This window comes from Mus musculus, chromosome 10 (genome assembly GCF_000001635.26).
Source record: "Mus musculus strain C57BL/6J chromosome 10, GRCm38.p6 C57BL/6J".
Classification (NCBI taxonomy): Eukaryota; Metazoa; Chordata; class Mammalia; order Rodentia; family Muridae; genus Mus; species Mus musculus.
In genome coordinates, this window is record NC_000076.6 from 6,867,336 (window position 1) to 6,890,872 (window position 23,537).

At 41.5% G+C, this 23,537-nt stretch overlaps 2 protein-coding genes across 13 annotated transcripts in view; one reads left to right on the forward strand and one right to left on the reverse strand.

Moving 5' to 3' along the window:
• The window catches only part of Oprm1 (opioid receptor, mu 1), a 279,617-nt gene that overhangs the window by 108,743 nt on the left and 147,337 nt on the right, over nt 1-23,537 (forward strand). The window lies entirely within an intron of this gene.
• Nucleotides 18,444-23,537, reverse strand: part of Ipcef1 (interaction protein for cytohesin exchange factors 1) — a 169,004-nt gene continuing 163,910 nt past the window's right edge. For 5 of the 7 annotated variants that reach the window (XM_017313967.2, XM_011243081.1, XM_011243080.2 and 2 more), the window contains one exon: nt 18,444-23,340. In XM_017313967.2, coding sequence (XP_017169456.1) covers nt 23,140-23,340 — 201 coding nt within the window. In that variant the 3' untranslated portion in view covers nt 18,444-23,139. The remainder of the gene's footprint in view (nt 23,341-23,537) is intronic. The other 2 variants (NM_001347225.1, NM_001170800.1) reach the window with 2 other exon arrangements.

Genomic DNA, 23,537 nt, shown 5'->3' on the forward strand with positions numbered 1-23,537 from the left:
AATCATCAGGAGCAAGAGGATCATCTTGGGGTTCATCTTGCTCTTTCACGGTCCTTGTCAGTCACGTCGGGACCTGCAGCTGTTGTCGATGATCCTGAGGGAACACAAACCGACCCTCTCTCCCAAGCCAATTGAGAGCACTCCTCTCTTACCTGATTCAGTGCCTCATTGTCTCTCTGGAGTTCTGCAACACTGTCAACACCGGTGGGCAATGATTTCCATGCCCTTATGGCAGCAGCTGAAACCTGAGCGTATGCTCCCCAATTATAATTTGTCAGATTAGCTGCATATGGTCCCTGACCTGTCAGCAGATCAAATGTCCAATTTCTCTAATCACCTTCAGCTGCGGCATTAGCCCTTGCTTGCGTTTGAGAGATGTCATACCATAATGCTTTCCATTCTAAATACTGCCCCATATTAGTGAGCACAGCCTTTGCCACCATTTGCCAGTCTCCCGGAGTCATGGCCAAAGTAGCAAGTCTTTCGACTTGAGATAAAGTAAAATTGGCACTAACTCCATAATTACGGACTGACTCAGCAAGTTCTTTGATCTGTATGTGCTCCACAGACCCGTGAACGTGTCCTCCATCCGCTGCCTCAAAGATAGGAAACATCTGTTGTAATTTTTGCCTCTCATCTCAAGGGATAAAAGAATCTGAGCAGAAATTTTCTGCATAAGGTAGATGGGCGCTAGGGCCCGGAGACCGAACCATGCCCTGACTTAAACCACCATTTCCTTTTAACTTCCTCCTTGGCTCACTATTTCTACCCTCATCGGGGTGGTATCTTTCTTCCCCATAGTGGGCTGCTTCTTCCTCTGAGTCTTCTTCCTCCGAGGGACTAAGTTCTACACTTGAACTTGAGCTATCAAGTCCTAAGCCCTCAAGTTCTTTTAACGAATAAAGGTTCTTCCTCTCAGGGAACTCCTTCCCCTTCTTTTTTCTCTTCTCCCCTTTATCTTTCCTCCTCTTTCTCTCTCCCTTCTCCTTTTTCTCTCCCTTCTCCTTTTTCTCTCCCAGGGTGTCCTTTCCCTTTTCTCTCTCTTCCTCAGATCCAGAATCCTTGGAAGGGCCTTGTTTCTTAGGTATACCTTTTTTTCTTTGAGCTCCCAATCTTTTACCCCACTCTGTTTCTGACATGCTGTCTTGAACCTTCTCCAGCACTCCCTGTCCTGCTTTCACTATAAGGAAAAGGATAAGTGCTGCAAAAACAATTACAAAGGCTTCCATTGCCCCTTCTAATTGTAGAGAAAGACCAGAACCAAACATGCCTCTCAGAATCTTAAAAAACCAACCTGACTGCAGTTCTGAATCCGCCCCGCAAACGGAGGGTCTCCTCGGTGCTGGCGATGGTAAGGTAGTTCCCGGGTTTCGGCACCAATTCTCACACATGCTATTGTCTCGCCAGCAAGAACACACACGTGAGAAACCAGATCCTTCTGCAGCAACTTTATTACACCAGTTTCAACATGAAGAGGAAGACCCCCAGCACCAAAAAGGCACTGCTTATATACACCTTAGTGTGGCATGTCCACACCTGATTGGCTGCTCTCCCAGAGCCTCATCACCACGCCCCGGGATGGGCCGTGACTTAGCACGAAAACACTCTCGCACATGTGCACATTGCTTGTTTACCAATTAAGCCACGCAGGCACAGTGGAGGCTCATGATGGCGATTGCTCACGGCTTTCCACAATGTTCAAAATTCATTCACTACCATTAGATATAAGTATTAAGAACAGTGTAAAAAAAAAAAAGCCATGATTTTCTCTTCTAGAGGAGGTCAGAGCCCAACATAAAACCACAAACACTAAGCAGGCCATCAACAAGAGCTAAAATTCTGAGCCTTACACTCACAGTGACCTTGTGTAGTGGTTTAAATGAAAATGGTCCCCATAGGTTCATATGTTTGAATTCTTTGTCTCCAATTGATAGAAGCATTCAACAAAGGGGATGTGGCCTTGCTAGACAAAGTGTCTCCCTGGGGATAGACTTAGAGGTTTAAAAAGATTTATGCTCCTTTGAATTAGCCCTCTCTGCTTCCTATCTGTGGGTCAAGATGTGAGCTCCCAGCTGTTTCTGCTGCCATGATGGACTCCAACCCTCTGAAACTGTATGTTTAATTAAACACTTACTTTTATAAGTTGTTGTGATCACAGCATTTTGAAAAGAGAAAAGAAACTAAGACAGAAGTTATCAGGAGTAGGATATTATTGTGACAGGCCTGATCATGTGGTATGGTTGAGGAATGTAAAATACTTTGGGACTTTAGACTAGAAAAGCAATAGAACACTGTAGGTAAAACTTAGTGGATCATCCCAGTACGGTTTTGGAAAGTGCTAAGAACTATGCAGACTGTGGAAGCACAGCTCAAGAGACTGTAGATTAGAACAATATTAGCGACTGGGCTACAGACTATTCTTGTGATATTTTGGCAAAAATATGGCTGTTTTCTGCCCTTGTCTTAAGAGTTTGCCTGCACCTAAATTTAAAAGTAATAAAGAATTTCTTTGGGGGTGGGGGGAGAATTCAGGACTGCCTAATGTCAACTCTATTGACTCTTTTGTGTGATTACTAGTTACCATTCTTACACAGGTCCCCAAGGAAAAAGAACATGTGGAGAAAAAAAAAGAAATACAAAGTGTATTTTATAAGAGATAAAGAACACCAGAAAGGTTAATGCTGAAGTCGAGCCTTGTGGTGAAAGCACCAAAGTAATCAACATGAGACCTGGTCTACATTGGTATAAAGGGAAGCGTGCCCTCATGTCAAGACCCTGACCAACTAAGCTTCCAACCTGTGAAAAAGCAAAGGTCAGGTGAATTTTCTACTCTCAAAAAGTAACAACAAGTCAAAGCTTCTACAAATGTGATGGAAGAGTTCCAGGGTTCGCTCCACAAGTGGGTAGTCAAACTAAACAATGTCATCCATGGGTTTCAAACTTTAGCCATAAAGAATATACCTGTAAAGGGGCTGGAGAGTCTTCTGTGTTTAAGGAGAGCCACTGTGGCAACGAGTGTGGCAGGGGAATCTCGGCATGGAAACCCTGAGAGGTCTCCATACAATGTCTTCATGCAATGAAGCTATAAAAATAAAGCCTGGACTGTGTGAGATGCCAGAGCCATGTGCCAGAACCATGGGATATGTGTCAAGCAGAGCTGCACATGGGAATGGAACTAGACCAAGAGACAGAGTGTATTACAGTTAACAAACTGGAAGGATGGTACCATCTGAGCCCTCTAACACTAGACTAGTCTTGTTCAATGTTGCCTCCCTATGATTCAATTTTTCCATTTTAAAATGATAATGGACATTCTATGCCATTATGTGTTGGAAGTGTATAGTTTGTTTTTATTTTATTTTATTTTATTTTATTTTATTCTATTTTATTTTACAGAGGATTACAGATAAGAGATTGCTTCCAGTCTTAAAAGAGATTTTGAATGTTGGCCCTGAAAATGGGAAAGAATATGGAAACATTTAAAGTTGGACTAAACACATTTTGATTTATAATATAGTCACACATCTACAGGGGTTAGGGAGCAGAATGTAGAGGGTTAGATGAAAATGAGTTCCATGGCCTTATATGATTGAATACTTGGTCCCCAGCTGGTGAAACCATTTGGGAAGGACTAGGGGGTGTGGCCTTACTGGAGGAAGTGTGTCACTGGGGGTGGACTTTGAGATTTAAAGAGAATCATGCCACTTTGAGTTAATCCCCTCTGCCTCCTGTTTTTGGGTCAAGACATGAGCTCTCAGCTATTCCTTCTGCCATGCCTTTGCTCAGCCATCATGGACTTCAACCCTCTGAAACCATACGTGCAATTAAATGTAGGAGCATCAGGTAGTTCTTTCTATATGCTGAATCTGTGATAGCTAATTTAGTTTCAGAGAAGCAATCAGAGTGAAAGACACTTAAAAATTCTAGCAAATTTGAGGAGGCACTTCAATCAATCCCAGCACACATCCAACTTGCTTGAAATTTTATCAAATGCTTTCCACCCCTTTATTGAATATGTAAGGGAAAATACAATGCACAGAAAGAACTACCTGAGTTCCCCAGTGAGATGTCATTGACAGAAATTCCACTTGAGTTGGTATAACCCCTAAGCAGTTGAGGAAGCAAGTGAATGTACAGGCTTTGGCAAGACATTCTCTGATTTAGATATAAAACCAGCACAGAGAGCCTGTAACATCAAGATGCAAAACACTTTTGGGCTGTGAGTCAGTTTTCTTCTCCAGGCAATTAGCAATTACCAGCATTTATTCAGTGAATGGGAGTCAGGCAAACAGACAGACGTTGACAGTCTGTTATTACCGCACAAAAGAACTGCAGCTTTTATCCTCTCAGAGGAAGGAAGACTTTCAGAACGCCTCAACCAACTTTCAGGCTCACACACTTCCCAGGCCTATGATTTATTTCATCATCGACCTTAAAAATAATATAAAGTTCAGCCATTTCTATTTGAGGAACCGCTTGCAGATGTACCTCCCAAGACTCCCATGGAGCCAAAGAGACTGTTGACAGTAACTACAAACATAGAGGCACTGAGTCAACAGCCCACAGAGGGCGCCAGGCTATACTGCTCACACACAGCTTCATTCCAAGGAAGGACACGTGTTCTAGTTTCCTTCCTTTTGTTGTAGTAAAAATACTCTGAGAAAAGAAAACTTAGAACAGAAAGAGTTTCAGTCCATCACTGGGGAAAAGTTAAAGCAAGAACTTTAAACAGCTAGTCACACTATATCCGCAATCAAGAGAAGAGACAAAATAATGCATACATGCAAGCATAGTTGCTCGCAAGCTGTCTTGCTTGACATATTCTGCTTGATTATGCCACCCGTATAGTTCAGGACCCCTAACTAAGGAAAATGGTGCTGCCCAGAGTGGACTGAGTCAGCACTGTCACACATTAATTATCCTACTTAGATATGTTCAACCCAATTCCTCATTGAGGTACTACTCTTCATAGATTCTTCTAGAATGTGTCGAGTTGACAATAAAAGTTATCCATCCCAACACCCTTCATGCAAGTTTCCTTTACCACTTTCCACTATGTAGATGATGTTTCTGTAAGATCAAATCAAATGTGATAATTACTTATCATTAGGAACCAGTACTAGATACTCATAGAAGTAAGAATGAATGGGTCATCTGTGCTTGGATATGGCTCTCTTCATCCATAGGCTTTCAGCTTGGCCAGAGGCTGAGCAAGGCAGCCAAAAGCAATTTGGAGTCTCCTGGTTAGGTTATAATCCAACACTCTCGAACCACAGGCAGATCTACCTCCAATACTGATGGAAACATTCTTTAAAGGATAGCACCTAATTAATCCAAGACTTAGTTCAGCTTTCCTATTTGACAGAATCATAAACTCTACCTCACAGGAAGTAGAAACGCTGTACAGGAAGCATGCTCCCTTGCACACGATGCATGGGCAACACATACAGGTGTTAAAAGTTAAGAGCTCATCTACTTTTTGTCAGCCAGTTATAAAATGTCCTTATAATTCAGTCTTAGTGCTCTGTCCATCAACCCTTAGTGTACAAAAGTCCAGCCCTGTCTATTCATTCCCTCTCACATTATCAGCCTTATCAAGAGTAGAATTCCAAGCATTTGTGTAGCCTGGAGGTTATCCAGAGCACCACACAGCTTTCCTAGCCCTGATCCCTTACTGCCTTTCCCCAACCCTACTAGGATCCCTTTTTTCCACCTATGATCCTATGTAAACTGTGGCATCTAAAATAATAGCTTCCTCCATAGCACTATGTTCATTCAGGCATGTAAAGCACTGTCCAAAGTACAAGTGTTCCTTCCTACTTGCTGTCCTTCTTGCCCTGTAGACGGTGTCTCCCAAGTTTTAATCCTCTCTGGAGATTTCCAGTTTTATAGCCCCACACTCTTGTCACTTCTCTCACTCTGGACCCCTACCATGCACCAGACCTAACTTTCAGTTCACCTATGTTCTATGACAATCTGGTATTGGCTTGAAGTCCTTGAATAGTCTCTACCCAGAGTAGATGAACTATAGCCAGATTAAAGTGTCTCATCTTCAATCAGAAATAAAGTCACATGTGAAAAAAACACATGTGCACACAACTGCACAGGTACAACATATGTTCAATAAAATGTGCTTCCTATCATTTTAATAAATTTCTACCAAAAGCCGACCTGCTTATGTTTCTCTTAATATTTTTTTTCTTTTTCTTACTTCTGTCTTCTATACTTCTGTACTTTAAATATATCCCCCAAATGTACTGGAAACATCATTCCCTAAATCATATGTCAGGTCAATGATACTTGTGACCCATAGGAGGTATGTGGGATTCAATGGGGTCATGAGGGTGAGCCCCTCCTGTATTTTCCTGAGCTATATTTCCCCATTTATATAATTCTTGTCTTCCTCTTCCTGTATCTACATCAATACCAAAGTCCAATTTGTATCTCATCTCTTCCTGAAGCTTTCCTTACCCCCTCTAACACACAGTTTGCTTCATCTGTGTATTCTGTGTATATTCAACATCACTGTTGGTGACATAGTTGAACAATAAATTTGCCTTTTCCATGACAGAAAAAATGGTCAGTTAAGAATAATAAGAGTATAGTTAGCAATGTAAGAGTATGAACTGCACTCCCACATAAACTATGAAGAAGAATTTGAGGTGTTGGACATAATGGTTTGAAAGTTTGTCTCTCAAAAACTCACACTGAGGTCTAGCTGTATTGTAAGAGTGTTGAAAATGGGGTTCCCAGAAGGTGATTGAGCCATGAGGACTCCTGCCTTGTGGTTAGGATCAACACCACCACAAAATGAGGAAGTCCAGGTCCTGTTTTATCTCTAAGATTTCTCCAGGTGCTGGCACCTTGACCTTAGACTTCTACTGCTCCAGAGTACTGAGGCAATACATTTTCATTTATTATAAGTTACCTAGCGTGTTCTGTTCTTTCTCTCTCTCTCTCTCTCTCTCTCTCTCTCTCTCTCTCTCTCTCTCTCTCTCTCCCTCTCTCTCTCTCTCTCTTGTTTTCTTTTTTTTTTGTTTTGTTTTGGTTTTTTTTTGGTTTTTTTTTTTTTTTTTTTTTTTTGGTTTTTTGAGACAGGGTTTCTCTGTGTAGCCCTGGCTGTCCTGGAACTCACTTTGTGGACCAGGTTGGCCTCGAACTCAGAAATTAAAGGCATGCACCACCACGCCCAGCCTGTTCTGTTCTCTTGTAGCAGCACAAACTGTACTAAGATAATAAGAACTTCTTTTTATGCAATCAGTGAGTGACAGGTGAGTATGAGAGAAGCTAGCATAATGAGCCATTAGTATGTGTCTATCAGTGGTTTCCCACTCCACGAAGTAGAATTTCAATAGATCCTGGGAGTCTAGGAGAGGCAAGCTTTTCATTAAGAATGAGCATGTCATATAAAATGTTTGTATCGGTTACAAGCTGTGTGACAAATACCTCAGGGTCTTAGTAGCCTACAGTTCCATTCATGAATTCACAGATGTGCAAGTAGATTAGGATTCTGTTCATACAATTGCTTTTTGCTTCTCACTGAAGGTCTATACATCACTTGCAGCATCTCTGCTGCATGATAATCCTACTTACATCTGCAAGCTATTGGCAGAGAAAGAAAGAACACAAGATATCAAAGCAAGCCAACACCTATACCAAGGTGCTGAACACATTCCTCTTACAGTGAAGTAATTGCAATGGATCAAGAATGGGTCAAGAAAATAAATAGGGATTCAGATTCCATTTACCATTCAGCCACAGCAAACAAAGTCTAAGTGTAAAATCAATAAAATGGGACAATAATCAGAAGCTTGGCATTCATTGTTTTACTCCACCTTGACACTCTATGGCTTGAAGGGAAAGATTTCCAGTTTGATCCCTAATACTAAGAGGGTTAGACTAAATAGATTTCACATTGGCTATAAAATCTCACAAATGGCATTTAGTCCTCTTCTTCTTTGTCTGATAATGCAACCTAGGTCACTTATGGAACAGTAAAAATAACAGTCATAATTACAATCATCCATCTATCATATCCCCTTTTCTCTGAACATTTATGCCAACTTATTTTCCCTAACAACCTATTAGCCATTATGATGAAGAATGAGTGAAGTTTAGTGATTTGTTTTTAGATCACCTAACATTAAAATGGCAGGGTAGGATTTGACTTAGGAAGGCTGACTCACAGTCTGCGGACTAAACAACCACACACATGACATCTCCAGTGCGTGCTTTCCTAAACCAAACTCTTCACTAAACCATCCTTTTCTCTATTTGCTTCCCCATCATTGACATCTGCACTCATGCTGTTGTATAGACTGCTGACTAACAAAGCTCTTGAGTTTTTCTCCTCTCTGAGTAGATAGATAGTAGTCTCCAGCTTCTACAGCTTCCATCATTTTGAGATGCTTTACATCCACCCAGTTCTGTCCACCCCATCACCTACACCACAAGCCCCATCACCATGTCTATTAGACAACTGCCAAGAACTTTAAACTGCATCTTCTACTTCTTGTGAGCATCACATCTGTTCTTCCTCAGCTCCACAACTCAGTGGCTCCTGGTTTGGCCCTTGAATCCAGACTCTTCTATGTGATCTGTGATGTTTTCATAGTCTGGCCCCTGATTAAGGACATGGCCTCATGCCTTATCATCTCACCTAAAACACAGACTATGGTGATTTGAATATGCTTGGCCCAGACAGTGGCACTATTAGTAGGTGTGGCTTTGTTAGAGTAGGTATGGTCTTCTTGGAGATCAGAGTGTCACAGGGGAGGCAGGACTTTGAGATAGGTAATATATATGCTCATGTTCTGCCCAGAGTGAGACACAATAGTCTTTTCCTGGCTGCCTTCAGATCAAGATGGAGAACTCTCAGCTCCTTTCCCAGAGCCATGTTTACCAGTACATTGCCATGTGTGTCCCATGATAATAATGGACTGAATCTCTGAACCTGTAAGCCAGCCCCAATTAAATGCCCTTATGAGAGTTGCCTTGGTCATGGTGTTCCTTCACAGCAGTAAAAGCCTAACTAAGACATAGACTATCTGCTTCAGCAAGAGAATTGTCATTTTTCATATATATCATGCTTTCCCTGCTCTCAAGTGTCCTCCCTCCTTTTCCACTCATGTAACCAGTTGCTTTTGTTTTTGCATATTTAAATATGACACCACCACCTCTAGACAGCACTCTGAGATACCCTGCCTCGTGTTCCTCAAATCATCTTACTCTTTCTCTTAACATGACACTTACCATTAAAGATTAGAAGTTTCCTTTCTGGATGGTTCCACCCAAAATTTAGACACCTGAAAAGCAGAAGAGACTTGCATATGAAAAAGTTTCTTCAGAAAAAAAAAAAAAGCCTCAGAAAATCCTATTTCTGGGAAGACGGCATAGAGGTAGTTTCCTTTACTTCTCCCAGAAAATATAACTAAAAATTGAGAACAAATGCAGTACATAAAATCAATAAAATTAAAAGGATTATAGTCTGGACAGTAACTTGTAAGTTTCTAGCAAAACTGCAAAAAAAAAAAAGGGGGGGGCACACATTACTGAAATCAGCAATTAAAACAAGGGTTACCAATACAGATTCCACAGACATTAAAAATATAATAAATAAATATATAAAACAACAAAAGTAAATGTGCCAACTTCAGGGAATTTGTATAATGCATCAAAAATCACAAAAGTAACACAAATCAGCAAATATGAAATAGGTAATAAAATATCCTAAATAAATTAAATTTTTTATATAAATTTTCTCAAAAACAGGTACCATCACACTAATCTTTTCTGTAGAGAATTCTACCACATAGTTAAAGAACTAAATCAGTTCTATGCAATCATACCAGTAAGATAGAAGAGATAGCAGAGCCCTTTATAACTCATTTCCTAAAGTTACTGTTATACCAATGCCAAACCAGACAAGCATAGTATAAAATAAAATTGTAGACTAACACCTTCCATGAATATAAAAGTAAAAATCCTTACCAACATATCAGCCAATTAGATAAGCAGTACACAAAAAAAATCATTACACCAAGACCACAGCTGGTTTGATATTCAAAGCCAAATTAAAAGATCTATCATATCAGTAGCCAAAGAATATATGTCATAAATATATCACTTATTAGTAAAATTTCATTTTACCAGGTTCAATACCTATTCATGACCAAAACATTTAAAAGAATAAGAATAAATAGGAAGAAGAAAATTATTCAACTTGATAAGAAACATCCACTTAACGCCCACCCCAGCCATTTTAATCACTGTTGAAAAGCTGAATAGTTTTTCCTTAAGACTGGGAGCAAGAGAGATTACTCCAAACACATTGGCTAAACATAGTGTTGGAAATCATAGCCAGTGGTGTAAGACAAAAGAAGGGAATGGGTTTAAAAGGCATACAATTTAGAGAAGAAAAATATAAAATCTCCAGTTTATAAATTACATAGAAATTCTAAGAGCTTTTAAAAATATTTATGTCCTATCATTAATAAGCCTTTGAAAATATCAACTGACTCAAGATAGAATTTTCTACAGACAGTTGTATTTCTAGATATTGGCAATGGATTTGTTGATAACAAAATTAAATACACAACTCTATTTTTAACAATTCAAAAGTATACTTAGGCATTAATCTAACAAAAATACATAGGCTATATATCCTAAAAATATAAAGCATTGATTATGAAAAGCAGAGTTCTAAATAGCTTGAAAGACATATTTGGTTAAAGATCGAGAGACCAAATATATTAAAGATGTCATTTCTCCATAAAATGGTTGTACTGTAGTTCCTAACAAACCCTCAGCAATGTTTGCTTTATAAATAGATATAGAAAAGAATATTCTAAACACTACATTTAAAAGCAAGGGAGTAAAATAGCTAAGACATTTTGAAAAGGAAGAAGAAAGTGAGAGGCAGCAACCAGCCTATTTTAATACTTATATAGATAGCTTCAACCATCAAACATGGGGGTTGTAACAGAATTGTAGATCAAGTGAATAAAATAGAAAACCAGAAATAACTTCACAAGCATGCCAGACTTGTTTTTGACAAAGGCTCAAAGGCAACATAACAAGAAAGGTGAACATTGTCAACAAGTGGCATTGGAGTAGTTAAACATTCATATGCATAAGAACAAGAAAAACAGGGCGTGGTGGCACACGCCTTTAATCCCAGCACTAGGCAGGCAGAGGCTGGTGGATTTCTGAGTTTGAGGCCAGCCTGGTCTACAAAGTGAGTTCCAGGACAGCCAGAGCTATACAGAGAAACCCTGTCTCAAAAAAAAAAAAAAAAAAAAAAAAACCAAGAACCATGATTCATAAGGTCTAAGCATGCCACACCTTATACAAAGCATTGTACTTTCTTTGATAAAATCACTGATTCTAAGAGAGGTGATTAGTAGATTGCTTCACTGCTGCTATTATAAAACATTGGCCAAAAGCAACTTAGTGGCAAAGGAGATGTACTTTGATTGATTGGTTGGTTGATTGATTGATTGCATCCTACAGGTTATTGTCAATCATGGAGGGAAGCCAAGACAGGAACTGAAGCAAGGAGCACTGGCTCACTTCCTCTGCCTTGCTCCGTTACTTTTCTTAAGCTGGTCAAGCCCACATGCCTAAGGGATGGCGCTGCCCACAGTGGAAGGGGGTCCTCCTACATCTGTTACCAGTTAAGTAAATGTGCCATAGACTTGCCCACAAGCCAAGCTTATGGAGGAAATTCCTCAAATGAAATTCCCTCTTCGCAGGTGTCCTAGTTTGCTTTCTCCTTTGATGTAATAAGCTCTGACCAAAGCCAACTTAGTGGTTGGAAGACTTAATTGGATTTACATATCCCAGTCCATCACTGAAGGAAGTCAGGATAGGAACTCAAGGAAAGAACCTGGAGGCAGGAACTGAGACAGAGACCACTGACAAACACTGCTTCCTGGCCTGCTCCCCGTAGCCTGCTCAGCTTGCTTTCTTGTGCCATCCAGAACCACCTCGACAGGAGTGGCACTGCCCATCATGGACCTCCCACAGTAATCATTAGTTAAGAAAATGACTCCACAGAGTTACCTATAGGGTCAAACAGATGGATGCAATCCCTCAGTTAAGATTCCTTCTTCCCAGATAACCCTCACTCGTGTCCAGTTAACTGTGACAATAAGCATTTATGTGAGGCAGCAACTCTTTGGAAATGTGTTTGCTTAACTTGAATGTCTTTGGCTCCAAAGAAAGCTACTTGGTGCATAACAACGCATTTTGTGCATAATATCTAAACTAAATGTTTATAGTGTGCTTGTAATTGCTAGCCAGGGATTCTGAAATGGACTGCTAGGCTCATTCATAGGCAGGCTGTGAAAAAAACGAGAGTCTGCCCTGTGGTTTCATTCTCAAGGCTGAAAAAACTATGGAACAAGGAAGATGACAACATCATCTTCACTGTACTATGATTCCATTGGCACATTTATGAAACATGAGACAGGAGGATTGCCTGCATGGAAGAGCCATGCAGAGGCACTTAACTGTCCTAGGTCAGGTGTCATAAAAATAGAGTCAACCACAGAGACTTCTGTTGACATGATGACTTAAGAAAGTATCCAAGGGGTAGAGGATAAACTGGATATGGAAGGGGCAAGAAAGTAACTGATAACTCAAAGCAGATAGAAACCAGCCTTGAATTGATCTAAGGACAGTCCTGGCATTCATTGTGGGCCCTTAGCCTCCAATTCTAAAGCAAAAGAAACACCCTACAGAAATCAATTTCTGGTCACTTACTGTTGAGGGTGAAATAGTATGCACCCACTCCAGAGAGACACTTGTCCCTCAGCCATAGGCTAGCCTCTAGAGAAGGGGAAAATGTGTGTTCTGTTCATAGGCACTGTTTGCTGGGCATTTGGCCCATCTGGCTGAATAAGGAGACCCAAACAAGGCACTGGCATCCAAAGGAGCAACCTCGTGTGCTTTTTCCACCATCTTACCTTTTCATATAAATTTTGCTGTATAGTTGCAAGTTGTTTGTTCTAATCACAACCTGTGCATAACTCCAAAAGGCAAGTGAGGAGTGATGAGCTATATACCCTTGATGTTTAGCTGATCCTAAAGCATCATTCCTCTCTACTTCCACACATGCTAGATTCCCTTTGGGTCTCACTTCTGTTCTCAGATCTCAGACCTTCATCCCAGGGCAGCTAAGCCCTTGGTTATCAAAAACCTATCAGGCTGGAAGCTATGCTTCTCTTTAACGGAACAAGTTATACAAGGCCATTGGAAGCACCATGAGATATCCCAGCAAATCTGTCCTATTCTCCACTCTTCGAAGAGGAAGCAGCCAACCTCTCTCCTTGCTACCATTATCATCAATGTCTTGTATTCAGCCCATGTTTTTGGCATCTTCTGTTTGCCTACTTAGAAGGACCCAAATGCCTATCTGGTAGACTTCAGTTTAGACTAATCTAGATTAGTCAAGATTCTTACTGTAAAGAAGCATCTATAAACTCACTGAGTATAAGATTTCAGGGAGAGAAATCATGAATCTTAATCATCCCTGTTTTCATCCTTCAGTTGCCTAAATTATGTAATCCAACCTTTTATGAACAGGATGTCATATAGTGGCCACTTGTCTGTTGTTGTTGCTTGGCTATTTAGGGGACTGAGGAGGCAGTTCAGTTCAGGTAAGTGCTTTCTGGGCAAACATAAGGACCTCAGTCCAATTCCCAACACTCAAGATTAATGAAACAAGTAGGTGTGACAGTGTACACTCTGCTTCCATAGCTGGGAAGGCAGAAAGAGGTAGGCCCTTGGACTCACTGGCCAGGAATCCTAGCAAAATCAATGAGTTATGGCCCATGAAAGACATTTTCAAACAATAAAAGGTATAGAATCTGAAGACAGATATTTAAGGCTGAACTCTCATCACATACATTTGTGGACATGCACCAACATTCCCATGTACACCCACACCATTTGTACACATATGCATACACACACACACACACAGAGAGAGAGAGAGAGAGAGAGAGAGAGAGAGAGAGAGAGAGAGAGAGAGAGAGGGGAGACAAAAGCCAACTTAAAAATAAAAATAAAATCTAAAGTTTGAAGGAGGGAGCTCCGTCAGCGTTAAAGATTGTCCACTGAAGGGTCCTTTTATTACACCTTACAGACAGCTTTGAAAGGTTCTTTCAGGCCAACAACCTCACAGTAGTATGGTGAAGTGGAAGTTTCTGGTTGTGTCATGTGATGCAGACTCACATGCTGTTTCGTTGAGGCAGACTCAGCATGATATTTTGCTGAGGCAAGACTGGTGGGAAAACATAATATTTGGAGGGAGTAGAAATAGGACTCAGCAGTCAGTGCTAGGGTTGTCACATAGCTCGCCTATCAAGGCTTTGTTGGTCACTCATCTTCATCTTCATTGACCTTCACTTTACTGAGAGAGGCACAGCAGAGAACTTCTCCTGGTGTCCAGGCATTCGTGTTTGGTATCCTGACACCACTGAACTGGACTGCTGGTATCCTGAGAATGGAGATTAGAATTGCCCCCAAAGGACTACTTCTAAACAGATCCACATCCCCTTGTTCTATTCACCATCTTTTCTCCCCTATCTTTGGACAGTGGGCTAGAAGGGAGGGTCAAATGCCACAGAAGAACCTAACTTGTGTCCTCGATCCACTGGCGAAACTCGGGTTCCTGTTACAGATGGGCAAGGAGTTGGCGAGAAGGAGATGACAAACAGACAAGACAAAAGGGAGTGTGGATCTGAATGTGACTTTTCTCAAAGTGAGCATACATCTTATAAGTGACATTTACACAAAACAGAGGAATGTGTACAAAAAGCTAACAGCACCCAACTGGGATAAAATTCAATGTTAACAACTGGGATCGAAAGCAGCCCCACCTAAGGTCAGCTTAATCTTAGAAGTCAGGGGCAAGGGCTTTGTGCCCTTGACATAGTTCCCATTCTAGTCTATTGTGTAGTCTACCTTCCCCCTAGGCCATTGTAAATTCCTGTGTATGGGTGTAACTCAGCTATCTATAGTTCCAAGTATCTACTCTGGTTCCTCCTTAGACCAAAACCTTCCTTCTTCCTAGATAATGGTAAATTCTTGCATATGGGGAGTAACTTGCCCTGAGATTTCTAACTCTATGTAGTAAATAGTAATGCCTGATTTCTTTCACTATCTCTCTTACAATACTAGAGGCAAATCTGAATGTCACTGAATAGGCAACATTCTTACTGAATTCAAAGCCCATGGTCAGCTCAAGGACTGCCTAGGACTGGTGAGGAATGTAACTTAGCTATATGTCAAAATCAATCCTTAGAGGCACTTATAATAAAGCAATATTAAGGGAAAGCACACAGATCTGTTTACCGACTAAAGCAAGAACATTGGATCATTCGTTATACAGGATGCCATGGTTCCAGGAGACTAAGTTTCCGTGAACTTTCCACCTCAGGACCGCATCCAGGCTTTTCGGCCTGTCAGGCAGGTCACTACTGGAGTGGATGTAGCAGTCAAAGTGTTTGATAACCCTTTTTAGATTTTTTAAAACACTAAGCCTACAGTATGGAATGTGCCTGGTTCCCATAGGCAGATACACACTGTATGTTTCATTTCCTTACCATCCCGTGGGTGCTTATCCTAAGCATATTGTATGGACTACCATGTGTGGACCAGTCACAATGTAAGCCTTTGAACAGTTGTACTGACTTAGGCACAGTAAGAAGGAAGAACTCATCCACAGGTGAGTTTCTACATGTCCTACATGTCACTTATAACCAGGCTAAAACACTGCCAAGATAAATAATATACCTTGTTGGAACTCACGTGCTTTTGTTCTTTTGTTACATGCAGACAAGGCTTTGCAGCTGTAGTAGTTTTCAGCCTCAGCTAGCATGTACATTCTTGGGGACATGCATGGTAGCCTCTACCTCTGCTGCCGAGGCTTCTCTCTGTTCATGATCATAATGCACAATCCCCAAGGCAGTCGTCTCCTTCTGAGCCCTTGAGTGCTCAGTGCTTCTCCAGAAATGCACACCATCTTATGGATAGTAAAATGTAAACACAGGGATTAGGTCCTTATATATGGCTATGCTGCCAGAGCTTCATCCTCAGGTGTCTCCCTGTAGAACTCCATGTCCCTTGGGCCATGCTTTCTCCACACAGAATGGATGGTCAGTTGTGGTACATAAGGCATGCCTTCCCCAGGCTGGGAGCTTTTCTTCTACCACTGACTTACAAAGTCACCCATAGGTAAGGCTATAAGACAATACTCATCCATCATATAGTGAACCAACCATTAACAAATTAAGCTTAAGCATTTTTGTCCTCTGCCAAACAATGAGAAATGGCCCCATGAGATGCATGTGGGCCGACTTAGAGGTGAGTGTGCTGGAGTGGAAATTGACAGAGATGTTGGGGTCACCTTTTCAGTTTCCTTGCGCCCCCTTAGGTACTACACTGGCTGGATTGATGTCAAGTTGACACAAGCTAGAATCATCAGGGATAAGGAGCCTCAGGTGAGGAGATGCCTCCATGACATCCAGTTATAAGGCATTTTCTCAATTAGCAATCAGTGGTGAAGGGCCCAGTCCATTGTGGGTGGTGCCACCCCGGGCTAGTGTCACAAGTTCTTTAAGAAAGCAGGACATGCATGCTATGGGGAGCACGCCAGTAAGAAGCACCCTCCCATGACCTCTGCAACAGCCCTTGCCTCCAGGTTCCTGCCTTCTTTGAGTTCCTGTCCTGACTTCCTTCAATGATAAGTAGTGATATGGAACTGTAAGCAGAATAAACTCTTTCTTCCCCAACTTGCTTCTTATGGTCGTGGTGGTTCATCACAGCAATAGAAACCCTAACTAAGACAGGTATTTAAACCAATATTGAATGTATCATTTCCACTTTATAATGGAGTGCTTCTGAGCTACCTCAAATGGCTGTCTAGTAGTACCTACATCTTGAGAGTTAGTTCTGGCTACAAAGTTACCTGTGCCCCTGACTGGACACTCTGCCGGGGTTAAATGGCATGCCAGAAGCATTTTTTACCCACTCTTTCTTGATGTTGTGGCCTCACTCAGAGCCTTTGGAATCTGTACTATGGATCTTGTATTAAGATTGATTTCCAGTGAATCCATGCTGTGGCCTTCTGTACTGTGTACATCTCTCCTAGTGTAAGATGTGACACATGCACAGCTTGCTCCTGCCACACAACTCATTCTTGTCCAAAAGTAGAATACTTTCACATCATGTAAGGAAGTCAGAAAACTCTTCCATATAGATCTGCTGCCTTGAAAGCTTCTACAGGCCTCACCAAGCACAATGCATGCTTCTTGCTGGCAGAAAAGCAAGGCACAGTCACTGTCCCTTTACTTTTGAGTGATAGATCCTGACTTGCCCCACCCCCTGAACCTAAATACTTAGCTCTCATTCTCTGAAGTCATGTATCTAATCTTATTCTTTATATCATCAGCCTGATGACTAGAGTTCCTTATCTCGGCATACCTTATTATACTGGCAATTTCTTGATCAAGACTACAATTGGTGATAGCCTTGACCCTGGCCACTGTTTCCAAACTAGTTGCCATTACACTAATTCTGGCTCTTGCTTAGATTGTTAAGTGTGGCCTTCTGGCCTTTGCCACTATTCTAGGATACTATCATCCACATTGTTACTAACCAATGCAGATTCTTTATGTTCTTTAACATTCGTCTGTATTATAAGACTGGTGCTCACTTGAGAAAATACATCCAGATACAGCACTCCCTTGTGTCTATGTCCGTTTATCACCTTTTTTATCACCAACTCCATGCCCATCTATCTGGAACCCTAATTTCCCATGGATTGAGAGAGACTGACTGGGGCCAGTCCGTGGCAGGTTCTAACTCTTTTTTTCTTTTTTTGTTTTGTTTTGGTTTGGTTTTTGAGACAGGGTTTCTCTGTGTAACCCTGGCTGTCCTGGAACTTACTCTGTAGACCAGACTGGCCTCTCAGAAATCCACCTGTCTCTGTCTCCCAAGTGCTGGGAATAAAGGTGTGTGCCACCACTGTCCAGCTTGGTTCTAACTCTTAATCTGCATTTCAAAAAAAATAATTCTCTAAACAATGTAGGTAACCAATAATGTTAATGAAATAGACAAGTCAAATTTTGCAGACCTTTGACACATTTTAAAATAATCATGTTATTTTACAGTAAGTCTGTAAAATGAGAGACATTGAGAAAGACCACAAAGGTTAGTGTAGAAATAAGTCCCAGTATAAAGTTATCTTTTAAAAATCACAATTCTGAAATCTGTTATCTTCATTTTGACCACCAGAGGGCGAAATAATCCTTGTTGAAGATCAAAAACTCAGCTACAGGTTAGTGTTTTCATACTGTTTTGTGGGTGGTGGTTTGTCTGGTTTGGGGTTGTTTATTTTAGTCTTCAAGGAGGAAGAAATAATGGAAGGCAGAAAATGAACACAAGTAGTGTATTTTTTTTCCATACCATTTTACTAGACAGTTTGCATTTCATCTTTATCTTACAAGTCATCCTGGGGAACAGGGAACAGGGGAAATGAGGCATGCCTCGGTTTTCAGTTTCCTCAAAACAGAGAGATGACAATAACCAAAAGCACAATGACAGATAAGGTATCAACCCCACAGTAACATCTTGCCCCATACCATACATTGTTGAACCCCATCCCCATCATGCAACAGCAGAACATGTGTGACTTAAACCATGGTTTCTATTACAGGGTGTTAAATGTCTCCATGGGGCATGCTTCCCTTTGGACTAAAGCTAAAGAGACATCAATACAGAGCAACTAAGTTTCTTTACAACGAAGGAAATGGAGAAGTTTCTTTTTAAATGCAGGGTCTGATTTCCTGTGCTCCATGTGATATGGTGTGATTGAGAAGGTTTTTTTCCTGTGAATGGAACATCCCTTTGACCCATCCATTTCACAGAGATTAGAAAATCTAATTTGAGGGGAATTTACTATTATGGATGACAAAACCTTAAGCTGGCAGTAACCTACATCTTGGATTGAATTTCTTTTGTGGGTAAGTATACAGAAATGTTTGATGGAAAAGAGATTGGAAATCTTCTTTGTGTATCCTATTCTGTTAGTGGGAAGCAGAACTACATTCTAAACCTGCATTTGGGCTGAGTACCGCTTCAATATAATGTGACATTTGAACAGTCACTCTTTGTACCTAGATCATTTGTATCGCTGTTCCAAAATATTGTCTTTCTCTTTTTACAAGCAGCCTGTGTCCGTAAAGTTAAATATGGCTTACATCGGCAGAGTACCTCTCCTCAAAAGACTGAAAACTATTTTTCTTTTCCTTTGTTCCCTCTGTGTGACTATGTGGTCTGAACCCTCCCTGAGGGAATGAGCCTCATCACAAATCCGTGGCTCATTTCTAATCCCTAAGTCTCTGATACCTGACAGGACAGTTCGCATCTCAAAAGGAAAAATTAGAAAAATGAGCATTTTCCAGCTCTTTAAAAGACTTGTATCCTTTAGCTTTAAAGTCCTCACAGTGCTAACATAGTGTGTTTTATAGAACGGACTAAAAGAAACAACAATCAGGCCAAGCTCCAGTTCTCAGAAAACCCAGTGGCAAGGCAGCGGGACCTTTCGGGAGACACTGCTCACAGCAGTGCCTCTGGGGGTTCAGCAGAAGCCGCAGGAGCCAGGTGTGCAGAACCCAGAGTAATAGACACAGGGGCCAAGTCAGACCATTTGATCCCCCAGCAGGCTAAGCGGAGACAAGCATTCCTCCTCTGCAGAGGGGCTGACAGACCTGAAATTCAAACTCAGATTCCGGCTGTACCACTTGGGGCTTTGAGCCAGGCATTTCATTACACCCATAGTTCACAATCATCCCGATTAGCCTATGGGGTGGTAGGACGCAGGGAAGGGGGTTTGGAACATACAGTTAGCAAACTTCAAAGAGCTATGCAAATATAAGGCATGGGTTCACACTGAAAATATGACTCCAAACCTGACCTCTTTCTTGGCCTGTTGGAATCCTGCAACTGTTCGCTCCAGCATCTTTCTGGGACTCTGAATTTAACCTCAGATTAAAGCGATAGGGAAAGCTAAGAACTCTTATAAATGACAGACATCTTGCAAACAACAGAAAAACGTGCGACATATGTGTGTTAGCAACTTCTCAACTAGTGAGGGTCCTCTGCCAGGCTCTCATCTGGGTCTTCAGATCAGAAAGAAAGAGTCCTCCTTCAGCCCTGCCTCCCCAAAAGTCCCCAGAGAAGCCTCATCCTTAACCAGTGCCATGGGTTCTAAAAGATTCGTGCTCAAAGATCCACCACCAGTGTCCTGAGATGGGTGCTCTGGTACATTCCAGAGGCACAGTCAAGAGTCTCCCCTGGGCTCACACTACCTATAGTCCATTTCCCAGCCATTAACTAGGAGAGATCTATAGTTCCCAAATCTCTTGAACCAGAGAAGAGACTTGAGGCCAAGGGATAGCTCCTCATGGTTTCTCTTCACTGAGGGTCTCTAGAAGTGTCGCTCTCTCTGTCCTCACCCAGAAGTGTCACTCACTCTCCTGCTCACCTCGTCTGTCCTCACCCTACTCTTAGGATCACAGCTGAGGCTGGGTACCCACAGAAGCACCCCTACGCTGTGACTAAACTTAGCCCAGAGTGAAGAAGTATTAATTTACAGAACTGGGGAACAGAGAGTGGTTGGTTTGTGCCCAGGAGGTCAGGACACGGCTGAGACTGACTTGGGAACATTCAGCAGGCTGGTTCCACCAAAGCAGAAATGTCTGCTCTGACTTTCTTGAAGTTGCCTGGAAAATTAACCCTATGACTTGCTCAAGCAATCTCACGAACCAACTTTGCCTTTAGATCTGAATGTTCCTAAAGGAGTTTACATTCAAAGGTCAGTTAAATACCTATGAGTGGAAAGCCAACGTAAAACATTTAAATATAGCAATCAGCCCTCATAAAAAGTGTTTGGGGCTTCCACTTGGGGGAGGATGGAGGTCTGTAAAGTGGAGTTGCTAATAAAAGACATGAGTGGATATTTTCTCCCAGGCTAAGGTTGTTCCAATGCTAATTTGCCTCCCCCCAATGCTTCCTTTCACTGTGAACCCCAAAACATTGCCCTCTGAACAGCTACTAGCCACAGGAGGAAATGGAATCAGTCCTGATAGGCATTAGCATCTCCAACTGCATGGATCCATGGAGGGCCCTGCAGGGCCTCTCAGCTCATCCCCAGGCTTCGTCTCGCCACTTGATGAGTCTGCTTCTCTCTCTCTGCTTCTCTCTGCTTCTCTCTGCTTCTTTCTGCTTCTCTCTGCCTCTCTCTGCTTCTCTCTGCTTCTCTTTTTGCTGCTTCTTTACTTTTCCCTCCTAAGGCAAGGACTGGTTTTCATTTCAGTGTACAAAAAAAGTCTTGGTGAAGTACAGGGAAATAATAAACAATTCTTTCTATTCACCTTATAGATATAGATCAGGTGGCTATTTCTATTTGAGTTTGCCGAGCCACCTGGGATGTTATGATATGAATATATACGTCAACAATTTTCAAAGGGCACGTGAGACACACATAGGTCCTCAGTGAATTAAGGTTATGATTTAGAAGTTGTCATTATGATTAATATATTGTTTTTCCTTGAGATCTCTTTAATGACAAACTTTAATTTTTATTAGTATATAATTAGGAATCATATTGTTTATATTTTATTTGGCTCAATAGTTTGTGAGATGTGTTTCTTTGGGTCTACAACTCATGGCAACTAAATATCATAAAGCTTAACCTTTGTGAATAGAAGAGCTAACCTAAGGAGCTAGTTAAGAAAATGATGTGTAACAGGCATTGAAATGTAAGATCTCTGGAGCTGAGGGTGGGGTTGTAATGGAAAGAAAGCATTCAGAAAATTAGTAATTATTAATACATGCTCCCGTGGTTTTCTCTCGAGATTTCCTGAGCATTCTTTATATATCATAGTGCAATACAATACCAGTAAGTCACTACTATACCTATTTTTCTCAAGCAAAAATGATATGCTTCTAGACATATATATATATATATATATACACACACACATATATATGTATAGTCTATATATCAACACATAATAGTACACTTTCTTTTAGAACACTATAATTTGCATTTCTATAAATATATTTAAATAAGAAACATAGATCACTGTTCAGATCTCACACCATTTGACACATAAACATACAAAAATAAAATGATCCCATTTTGCTGGTCCGGGTACTTCTCCAAGTTAAGAACAACTCAGAAATAACCTTGAGAATTTGGATCCCAGGAAAACTGGACACGAATTCATGCTGGCTCTAGGCACCACAGGCAGGGGTAAACTTAATATAACATTCCTTACAGTGGGTATTAATATCCTACCACTGTTCAGAGAAGCTGGGGGTGGGGGGGAACGACATCTCCAAAGGTCATGTGATAGTTTGTCTCCTAGACATTGTGAGGAAGAGGCATATTAATCACATCCCCTGCCCTACGTAAAGCATGAACTTATGAAGCTGACCTCTGAGTAGAACAGGAAAAATGCCTCCTCCTTGGGCTATCCATTCTCTGCCCCCACCATGCTCTACTCTGCAAATAAGTGCTCAGCAAATAGAACATCAACATTAAGAAGAGCCTTGTGTTCCACAAATGCCAACATGCGTCCAGTTCCAGTAGCTAATAAGGAAGAAATTCCTCCACTCACAACGTTTTGCAGAACTTGGCTGCCCACCAAAGGGAGTTCTTCATGCTTCTTTTGCAAAACAAAATAACATGAATTATTATCCCTGGTAAAATTGAGCCTTTTGTCTATGGCAGGTTGTAATTCTCTTGAAAACAAAAAGAGGGGTTTCACCCATTTCACATCCCACCTAAAGCCTATTATTCCAGCCAGCTCCCAGTAGAAGCACAGACGATATGCCTGCTCAGATGAACTCCATCACTTCATTCTAGTATTGAGGAAGGCAACATCTGGGCGCCAGGACTCCCACTGCATCAAAACTGGCTTCACCTCAGTTGCATCCTTGCGGGGAATGGATGATGTCTCAGGAACTGGGTTTGGGATTTCCTTGTAAGCAGAATGAATGCCCTTGGCAGCATCCTGTAGAATGGTATAGTAACAGGAATGGGGGTGGGATCTGGGCATCTGCTCAAAGAGAATTTTCCACACAATCAGAAGACGTGGGATTCATGACTTCCTGAGGGGTGACTTCAGGGTCCTGAGGTGCCTGCTGCTGATAGATGTCCTGGATCAGCAGGGTGTTCATGACCTTCCACTCTCTGTACTTCCTGGCTGTCAGCTTTGGATCATCCAGCAGCTGGTTGATCATAGCCAAATCGTGTTCTTTGCACTGGCCGGGAAGAAAACAGGAAGGAAAGTGACATCCATGATTATGTGAGGACCTGAACTTCTATGAGTCAACTTCTTCAGCCCTTTCACAGACATGGGGACCCATGGGCTGCAACACTACCAATGTGGTTTAGTGCATTAATAGTCTAATCTTGCAACACGCCTGAGGTCAGCCTGTGGGAGCCATAAGAAGCTGTA